Source organism: Pteropus vampyrus, unplaced genomic scaffold (assembly GCF_000151845.1).
Source record: "Pteropus vampyrus isolate Shadow unplaced genomic scaffold, Pvam_2.0 Scaffold267, whole genome shotgun sequence".
Classification (NCBI taxonomy): domain Eukaryota; kingdom Metazoa; phylum Chordata; class Mammalia; order Chiroptera; family Pteropodidae; genus Pteropus; species Pteropus vampyrus.
The window spans coordinates 563390-573145 of NW_011889048.1; the positions used below are offsets into that span (position 1 = coordinate 563390).

The 9756-nt window shown below is 63.0% G+C and overlaps 1 protein-coding gene across 1 annotated transcript in view; it reads right to left on the bottom strand.

The window, feature by feature from the left end:
- Positions 1-307: 307 nt before the first annotated feature.
- The window catches only part of ARID3A (AT-rich interaction domain 3A), a 25904-nt gene continuing 16455 nt past the window's right edge, over positions 308-9756 (bottom strand). Inside the window, exons 3-8 of the mRNA XM_011375206.1 lie at positions 8009-8081; positions 4878-5061; positions 4424-4671; positions 2700-2996; positions 2114-2212; positions 308-1252 (exon numbers count right to left, since the gene is read on the bottom strand). Coding sequence (XP_011373508.1) covers positions 1068-1252; positions 2114-2212; positions 2700-2996; positions 4424-4671; positions 4878-5061; positions 8009-8081 — 1086 coding nt within the window. The 3' untranslated portion in view covers positions 308-1067. The remainder of the gene's footprint in view (positions 1253-2113; positions 2213-2699; positions 2997-4423; positions 4672-4877; positions 5062-8008; positions 8082-9756) is intronic.

Consider the following 9756-nt stretch of genomic DNA (forward strand, 5'->3'; position numbering starts at 1 on the left):
CTCTCTTTCCAGCACTTTCTCCTTCCTAGTTAAGACTTTCAGGTCCCTGACGGGGAGCGGCCACAGCACAGCGAGAGAACGCGTGGGCGCCCGCGCCTTCCGTGCGGGATCTGCCATTCAGCATCGTGTCCCCTCCCCACAGCCCCCACATGCACCCCCCCACCCCAGCCCGGCCCCCAGCACCTGAGTTCATCACCTCCTCTGGCTCTAGCCCAGGGATCCAGTGTCCTGGCCAGCTGCCCACTGCATCACGGGAAGTGCACACACGAACCCAAATCAGTCATGGGAAAAATTAAAAGGGTATTACTTTTTTTTTTTTTTTTTTTTTGCTTTTTCAAGTCCAGTTTCCCTGAATGAACACAAATATATAGATATATATATATCCTTTTCCTAAGGTTTGATTCCTCCCCCAAGAATAAAATAGAATATTTACAAAACAAAACCCCCAAAACCTCTTAAAAACCCTATAGAGCTTGAATATCACTATTTCTTTAAAAAAAAAAAAAAAAAATTTTTTTTTTCCCCAAAAGCGACAAGAAAAAAAATTCAACTGATCTTGGCTCAGGGGTTTCATTCAACACAAGGAGCTGGGTGTGGTGAATGTGTGATGAATAGAAAAAACAGGAGAAAAAAAAAAAAACAGGCAAAAATGATAAAAACACAGTGCAGAGATGTATGAGGTAAACAGGATCTGGCCTTACATTGCAACTGGTCCAAACCAGACACCAGACACCAGTCCGAGACGGCCACCGGGCTGCAGGAAAGCCCTGGGAAGCGCTGGCCACTCTTTCTTCCGATTTCCTTGGCTGTACTCACAATTCATCTTTCTGAATGTCTGAAACCTGAGTAATTCAAGTGTTCCTTGGTTTTCCCCTGTTTTATTAAATTTTCTTTATATATATACGTATATATATTTTTCTTTTCTTTTTGGCGTTAGCTGTGGCTCCTCTGTGGATCTCTCCCCTCCCCACCTGTATGTTCCACCACCCCGGCCCCCGCGTGGCCCACCTCTCGACCCCCGCCCAGTCTGACGGGCTCCGGGGTGGGGCGGCGGGTGAGTGGTGAGGTTAAGGCAATGAGTTATTTGAGGTAGAAGACGTGGGGGGTGCGGACAACCCCGCAGGCCCGGTCTGGCCGCCCGTGCCGCCGCTGCCGCTGCTGGTCCCGCTGTTTCCTCCCCGGCTGCTGCCACCACCACCTTTGCTGGGGGCCAAAGGTGGCGTGGGGGCCGGCGGCTGAGCAAACAGCACTCCTAATGCAAGAACAAGAGGAGAGACGGCGTAGGGGGTTTGAGGAGATTACGTGGCAGGTACAAGGGCTCCCGGGGACTTGCGAGGACTGGACGCCCACCACGGTCCCAGCCTCCGCTTCCCAGGGCTCTGTGCACAGCAACCGAGCTGTCCTGTGTCCCCGGCGCCACCTGGTGGCGCATACGAGCAAGAGTCCCGACTCCATTTTTTTTGCAAACATCGCTCTTACTGTTCTTGAATGATGCAAGGATTAGAGACTGTCCCTCCCTCTCACCACTGAAAATCTCAAAAGGACTTTGACTCCCCACCGAAACGTAACTACTACTAACAGCTGACTACTGACCAGAAAGAAGCCTTACGGCTAATGGGAACAGTTGACTGACACATATCTCGTACGTCATATGTGTCACGTACTGTATCTGCCCAACAAAGTAGGCTCGAGAAACTGTCATTAAAGAAAATCATAAGGAAGAGGAAATATGCAGCACTTACTGAAAAAAACGTGCAGGTCAAACCCATGCTGTTCAAGGGTCAACTGTTTCCTTGAGCACTTACTATGTGCCGGGCGCTGCGCTGAGTCCCCACTACGTGCTGATTGCCGTGCTTAGTCCTCAGTATGTGCTGGGCACTGGGCCGAGTCCTCACTACAGACTGGGCTTTGCACTAAGTCCCCACTGTGTGCCAGGCACCACGCTGAGTCCCCACTGTGTGCTGATTGCCATGCTACGTACACCACACAGATTATCTACTTGAGTCCCCAGAGGGGAGAGTTTTGCTGGCCCTCACGGCTAGGCCCACGCAGGTGGGACCTGGGGTGACCCAGGAGCACTGGGCTAACCCGGAGAGCAGGGTCAAGGTGCTACCTGTGTACATGACCCCGTTGATCTCCACCGACATGCTGATGCTGTTGCTGCCATTGGTGCTGGTCAGGCTCGCAGCCGAGTCCTGGCGGCTCTCGGAGGCTGTGGGAAGAAGAAAGGCCACCACTGAGAACCACGGCCCATCTGTGAGGTGACGAGTTTCACGTCTGTCACCCCCACTAGGCTTCAGGCTTCACAAAGCCGTGGACTGTATCTGCCACAGCGGACGTACTCAACGCGTGTTCGCTGAACGAGAACGCATTCGTCTGGAATTTGTGCTTTCGTGATTGTAAGCATTGAGCAGTGTCGCACGCCCAAATCCTCTCTAACAGCCACCGAGTCTTCCAGACGTGACTCACTCATACTCTTGAAAAACGGTATCTGCCCGTTTACGTGCAGATCCCCAACGAGATGGGCTGGGACGGCTGTTCACGGGAACTTACTCGTCACGGCTGCCTATTTCTTCTACCGGTTTGGTTGCCCCTTTTTTTTCTTGTTGGTTTGCGGGCGCTCTTTACATAGGATGGCTCCAAGGCCCTGACTGCTACACGGGCACGGAGCACAGAGGGCCTGGGCGCCGGGTCGGTACCTTGGCTGTTGATTCGGATGCTCATGGGCAGCTGGGCCGTCATGGCCAGGAAGTTCTGCTGTAGTGCTCGCTGCATGAGCCGCTGTTGCTCGTCTGCTACCAGGGCCATTTTCTTCTCCGGAGGCTCCCCGGACTCCAGCTTCTCTCGAAGCTGCTCCAGGGCGGCCGCCTGGGCCGCGACGGCCGCCTGGGCCGCCGCCGCTTGCACTGCTACCGCCTGGGCCGCCACCACGGGGTGGCCCGCCAGGGACACGGGCAGGCGGCCGGGGACTGTGATGGGGATGGCCGAATCCTCTTCTGGACAGGAGAGAAGAGGGGTTGGTGGCCAGGATGGAAACGACGTGGCCTGGCCTCGCCTTCCACCCGAGCAGGAATGTGCGCCCCCCCTCCTTGAATACCCCCACTGATGGGGAGCTCACTTCCTCTCCAGGGAAGCAGATAAAACCCCTCCTAACATCGGGCTGACAGCAGACACCGCCGTGCTGGCAACACCAACGATAAGGATGCCAGTTACGATGCCACCGAATACACTACACACCCAGCTCGTCACAACACGCACTCGCCACGTGTCCCGTCTAAAGCGCTCAGCACGAGCCCTCTCGAAGGGCCATCTCGACAACCCCACGCCCACTCCCACCTCCAGGCAAGGCTACACAGGCTCCGAGAGGACTTATACGAGCCAGGCAGAGGCTGGGCTGGGACTCGAATGCCACCTCCTCAGAAGCCCCTTGGACCTGCCATCCCTCAACCAGCTTTCCCGTCGCTGTGGACTGCTGCTTGCCTCCTGGCTCTCTGGTGACTCCCCAGGTCAGAGCCCCTTCGTCCTATCCGCCACCATCTTCCCCAGCTCCAGCACGTGGCCTGGCCCACGTTCGGGAGAAGCTTAATAACCGTTAACAGGTGTCACTAGAGCTCCCCGAGGCCAGGACGGGAAACTGAGGCCCACAGAGCACTGACCGGGCTAACGTCAGCAAGGCCGCCCTCGCCTCAGATCTGTCCAGTCCTAACGACTCAGGGCCCTGCGGGGGCTGGCTCGGGTCCTCGGGCCAACCCCAGGAAGGAGGTGGGCACAGCCCGTGTGGCAGAGGACAAATGAGAACCCAGACAGGCGAATGGGCCTGTGCGACGCCACTCTGCCCCACGCGCCCCTGGCGCTGCGCTCGGAAGCTTCCGAGGCTCGGTGGGAGAGGGGACTCGATCGACTTGAGCTGCCTGCCACGGGCGGGGACTGGGGATGGGGGCCTGGCTGTCAGGTTCCAGCAAACCCAGGCCTGTCCCGTGCTGGGTGTTTTACGCACTGAAGACGCCCCACAACGCGACTCCGTGAGCGGGGGGCCATTTTCTCCACTTTACCCGTAAGGAAATCGGGCTCGGAAAGGGGTGCCGAGCCGCCCGGAGGCCCCCTGGCAACAGCGCCAGGGATGGCCATAGGGTCAGTGTGCTAGCCCCACGCCACACGCTCGGCGGTGTCTGCTGGAGCGAAGCGCCGAGGACTCTAACGCTCGGGAGAATGGAATCCCGTGGTCGACGAGCGATGTCCGCCGTGGGCACTGGGCGGGGGACTGCGCGTGGCCCGTCACCTCTGCCTGCGCACAGAACTGGCAGGCCGGCCGCCCCCTTCCGTGCCAGCTCAGGCTTGTCACCCTGTCACCGGAGAGAGGAGGAGGCGTCCCCGCCCCCCCACCAGGCCACGCAGCCCGAGTCGACGACATCAAGCCCCTTACCTTTCTTGATCTTGGGGGCCGGGGCGATGGAGCTGCCGTTGGTGCTGGCGGCCAGGCCCAGAGAGGACACGGGCAGCTTAGGCGAGGACAGCATGCCGTGGGCCCCGCCCGGCGAGTAGGCGAAGAGGGAGCCGCCGAAATTCTGCCGCCGGCCCTCCCGCCGGTTGCTGTCGATGGCCGCCTGCAGCTCGTTGGGGTTGCTGAGGCCACGCTTCTCACACTCGTAGGGGTACAGGTACTTCATGTACCTGCGGGCAGGGGCGAGGGCACGGGATGGCACCTGGGATGCCCCCCGTGGCTCCTCACTGCCCTCGGCTGTGGCAGCTCCTCCCGCCCCTGGCGCCACCCGAGAGTCACCGAAGCCGTCTGGATGCCTGTCCCCGTGACCCCCCCCCCAATCCCTCCGGACTCGGCGCCGCCAGAAGCGCCCGGGAGCCCCGCCATCGGCACTCACTGGGTCCGCAGGGTGAAGGCCGCGCTGGTGATGGACGTGGGCAGGTTGAGGCCCTTGGTGATCTCGCGCCACAGCTTCTTGTTGATGACCTCCACCAGGCCGCCCTTCTCCGTCACCAGCACGTACAGCATGAACAGGTCGAGCACCTGCTTGGCCATGATGGGGATGCGGTTCACGGGCGTCCCTGTGGGGGAGGGGGTGCTGTCACTGGGGCCGGAGCCCCCCCCGCGAGCAGACGCCAAGTCTGTGGTCGACGCCCTGGTCCAGAGCGGGGTCCCCCCCCCCGTGGCCGTGTGAATGACGGGCCGGGTCACACTGTGTGGGGGGCTGTCCAGGGCACTGGGGGCCCCCACCAGCTGGAGGCCGGGAGCACCCCCGTCCTGGTGACCACAGATGCCTCGGACATTTCCCAGTGACCGCCCCGGTGAGAGCTCCGCTGCCGAGCACTGGGCAGCTCTGCCTCAGTTTCCCTGCCACAGATGCGACCTTGGGGGTGGGGGGCACGGGCAGGGAGATGCGGGGCCAACCGGGGGACAGGCCCGAGAGCTCGGCCTTTGTTCTTCCTACTCCTCTGCCACCCACAACAGCTGCCAAAACAACTCCCACAACCCGCCCTCCAGCCCCAGGGGCTTTGCAGCTGGGGAGCGAGGGCCTGGCTGATCCCTCTGCTGCCGAGAAGGTGGTGCCGGGGGCCGGCCCAGGTGGACGGGGCGGGGGGCCCGGCCCAGGGGAAGGGGTGGCTGCTCCCTGCCCACAAGCCAGCTCCCCTTCCTGTCCACCTGACCCTCGCAGCCTCTATTCCCGAGTCCCCTCACCCAGAGGGCCCCAGCCTCAGAGCCTCAGGCCTGTCTGGCACCTTGCTGGCCAAGGGCAGTGAAGGCCCCATCTCCCCTCTCTCCCCGGCAAGGGGACCCCGGGTTTGACGTCTGTGCCTCCCCTGGACCCGCCGCCCCACTTCCTGCCCGCACGGGGTCCCCGGTGCCCAGCCTGGCATACAGCGAGCACTCAGTAAACGCAGTGACGGCTGGCAGGCCGCAGCTCCGCCGAGGTGGGCAGACGGCTGGGGTGTGGGACCCCGTGGAGGAAGAAGCCGCTCGCTTGCCCCAGATCCAAAGGGTGTCCCCCTGGCCCCCACCCCTGCCGCCACCCCTGGCCTCTCCGGCCCTTCCCAGGTTGCAAAATCCCCATCGACCCGAGGAGGGGGCAGGGAGGAAGATGGACCTCAGCCCCCCACCCACCCAATTCCATTCTCCCCTGGAGAGGGAGATAGAGAAAGCTTCACATGTCAGCACACCCGGCTGGGGGAAGTGGCCACAGGGCCTGCCCTGTCCCCCCACCCCCCCACCTCCGCACTGGGACAGGGATTCAGGCTCTGCCCGGGGCCAGGGAGGGGAGAATTAAGGAATCCAGTGGAGTCTGTGGCAGGCAGGGCCTGGACGGATGTTTACAGAAGGAGGAGGAGGGCCAGGAGGGCAGGAGGCCCTGGCGGAGGGCGGAGGGCGGGGCGGGCCTGGGGGGCACGAGGGAGGCCACAGGGGGTGGGTGCAGGCAGGACCCCTCCCGCATCCCCAGCCCCCAAGGCCCCCGGAGACTTTAGCAGGAGGCCTTTTCTCTGTGGCCCTCCGGGGTACAGGGAAGGGGCTTGTGGGACACAGGACATGGCATCCAGGCTGAAAGGCGGGTGGGGTGGGTGCCCAAGGAGGGCAGGAAAAGAGGGCCTCGGGGCCGGGTTCTGAGGGATGCGTAGGAGTTTCCTGCCTCCTACCCTACAGGAGCACCTGGCTTGGTGAAGGACAGAGCTGGACACAGACCCTCGTGCCCCTGTGTGGCCAGGGGCCGGCCTGGCCGTCTGGGGCCCCCAGCCTCACCCACACACAGAGGTGGCTCACAGCACTTCCTAGCACCCCCCGGACACACGATGCCTGGTCTGGAGCCAAATGGGTGGGCCACGGGCCATGAGGATGAGCCCCAGGACAGGGGGTGGAGTAGGGGCTCGGGCGGGTGTGGACAGGCCGATAAAGAGAGATCAAGGATCTCTCTGGCCACATGGGGGGCAGCAGGCCTGGCTGGGCTGGACGATAACAGGGCAGGGGCCCTAGCCCAGGACGGGGTCTGCATTCCCCTGGCCCAGCACAGGAGGGGTTAACGCCCCTCTCATCTCCGGCCCTTGGCCCTTCCGGGCCTGGCTGGGCCTGTGTTTACAGAAGCTGCGGGAGGGAGGGGCAGGCAGGGGCCTGGACAAAGCGGCAGGGCTGGCCCCTGCGATGCCTACCCCCCCAGTGGCCCCTGCCGCCCCACTCCTTCCCGCCTCTGTAGCTGAGGCCCCGTGCCCCAGTGGGTCCTAATGACCCCCCAGAGGGCTGTCCAGGGCCAGAGCCCCGCCCTGTGGCGACAGGCACTCCTCAGAAAGACCTGCCTCCACCTTGTGGCAGCTCCAAGTTGGGGGTGAGGCCCACGAGCGGCAACCTCTGGGGACCCCCTGGCTGCCCCCCATCCCCTCTGAGCCTGGCTCGCCCCGAAGGACCGATACCCTCCAGTGTCCGGGCCTCAGTGTCCCCACCCACACCAGCCCCCAGTCCCGTCACCGTTCCCAAGGCCCAGACACCTCCTAGCGGGGCCCTGGTCGGCGACCGTCACACCCCAGACCGGGGGCAGGAAGAGGACAGGCTGCAGAGGTGTCGAGCGGGCACAGTGCGGCTCTCAGCACCCGCGTGGCCCAGCACTCAGCATGATTTGGGTGCTGCCAACAGTGGGGACCGTGTGGTCCATCGTGGGGGAGGAGCGAGGAGGGACTGAGGCCCCATAAATGCAGAAGGGGCCGGGGCCTGAATGGGGCACCTCTCTCAGCCCCGGTGCCCACCCGCCCCCCCGGGAACCCCATCTTGCTGCCATCGTACCCCGGGTCTCGGCAGTAAGGGAGGGAGCCACCCATTCTGGGTGGGACCCCCCACGGGAACTCTCCCAGCCCTGGCCCCCGACACCCGTGGCAGGAGCTGCCTCCTCTCCCTCGCAGACAGCTCTTGGATGCCTCTGGCCACGGAGAACTCACTGCCACTCTGACACGCCTGCCCTGGCTGCAGCCAGCAGGCACCCCGCCTCCCGCGGGCCCAGGGCGGAAGGGCCGGCCTCACCTCGTTTCTGCATGAAGCTGAACAGGTCGTCCAGGAACTCCTTCCTCTTGGGGTCCCCGTCCAGTTCGTAGAGCTGTGAGGGCAGCAAGGGGTGCGGTTAGTCGATGCGGGGGCCTGGCCCGGGCACCATAGCCCCATCGCATGGAAGGCCACCTGCGGGGGGCCACTGGCAGACACAGGTGTCGGGAAGCCCAAACCCAGCCCCCTCGTCTCTCCCCTGAGTCCAAGCTTCTCCCGAGGCCCCACTTCCAGCCGAGGACAGAGACACACACACGAGCCTTCTGGGGGCGGTTTAAAGCCACCGAGGTGTGCCTTCCTGAAGCTCTGGGGCCCAAGGTCTGACAGCACGGTGTCATAGGGCCCCACTCCCTCCAGAGGCCCCAGGGGAGGTCCTTCCCACCTCTCCCAGTTCCTGGGGGCTCCAGGCATCCCTAGGCTGGTGGCCACACCACCCCGGTCTCTGCCTGTGCTGTCACGTGGCTCCCCGGTCTGTGTCCAAATCCCCCTCCTTTCCTGGGCTACCTGTGGCTGGATTTAGAACCACCTCATCTCATCTCGATGTCTAATGAATGACACATCCGAACAAGGTCCCATTTGTGGGACCGGCAGTCGGGTCTCGAATCCGGAATTTCAGGGGACACAATCCACCCGACAGACGGCGTCCACCCCGGCCATCGCCATCATGACAACGGCGGGCGGGCGGAATCACCCCGGCCCTGCCCAGCAAGTCACACGTACGCATCTGCCCCCAAGATATGACTCCATTTTGCAGATGGGGAAACTGAGGCACAGAAGCAAGCAGGAAACCAGAGCCCAGAACTATTGGATTGGGGACTCTCGGCCTGACTCCATCCTGGACATTGGCTGCCTGGGTGTGCCTGTCATCGTGGAGGGGACCAGGCCACTGTGTGGGTCTAGGGGGTCTTCCCCGCAACCCCCTGCCCCCCGTTTGTGACCATCAGCTCCCAGGTGCTGGCGGGCAGGAAGCTGCAGAGACTATTAGGGAGCGAAGTGTTGGGGTGCAGCAGCGGGGGTGGGGGGAACCTGGCGAGGAGGGCGATGCAAATAGGCTTCAAATAGAGCTCTCAGGGCTGCACCTCCGCAGCCTGCACTCCCGTGGGGGGGCCTTGAAACCACCAATGAGCCCCAGCTGGGCTGGCTGGGCTAGAATAATCCGTCATTAGGGCCCAAGAATGTACCAACGCCCAGCCCAGCTCCTGCACACGGACATCCTGGGGTCTGGGCGGGGGGGTGGGGGGTCATCGGGGCCAACCAACCCTCCCCTTCTGGCCCTTCTCTGGGCCTCGGTTTCCCGTTTGGGCAACGGAGGCAAAGCGGGGCCCCCAGGGCAAGGGCCAGGGGAGCCAGGAGCCCAGCTCCGGGTGGCCGAAGCCTTTGTCTCCTCCGTGCTGCCCAGCCAGGCCGGGCGGCTGCATTCCTGCGCTGATTTATGGCGTCCAGGGAGGCCCGTACTTCCCCCTGCCGAGGGGTGTGGGTCTGCAGGTGGACCTTCCCGAGGGCGGGCTCAGGCCGGGCCGCCCTGCCCACACAGCAGCCCAGTGCGAGTCCCCTCCCACGACCTCCCCGCGGCCCGCAGCAGTGGGGCGTGTGCATCCACACACGTGTGGGCCCGGGCCTGACGGGCAACAGGTATGTAGCCTGTTTTGTCACCAGAGTCTAGGAGGAAGATTTTCTCCACTGCAGTCGGCGCCGGGACGGGCAGAGGGCGAGATCGGACAGATGGAGGG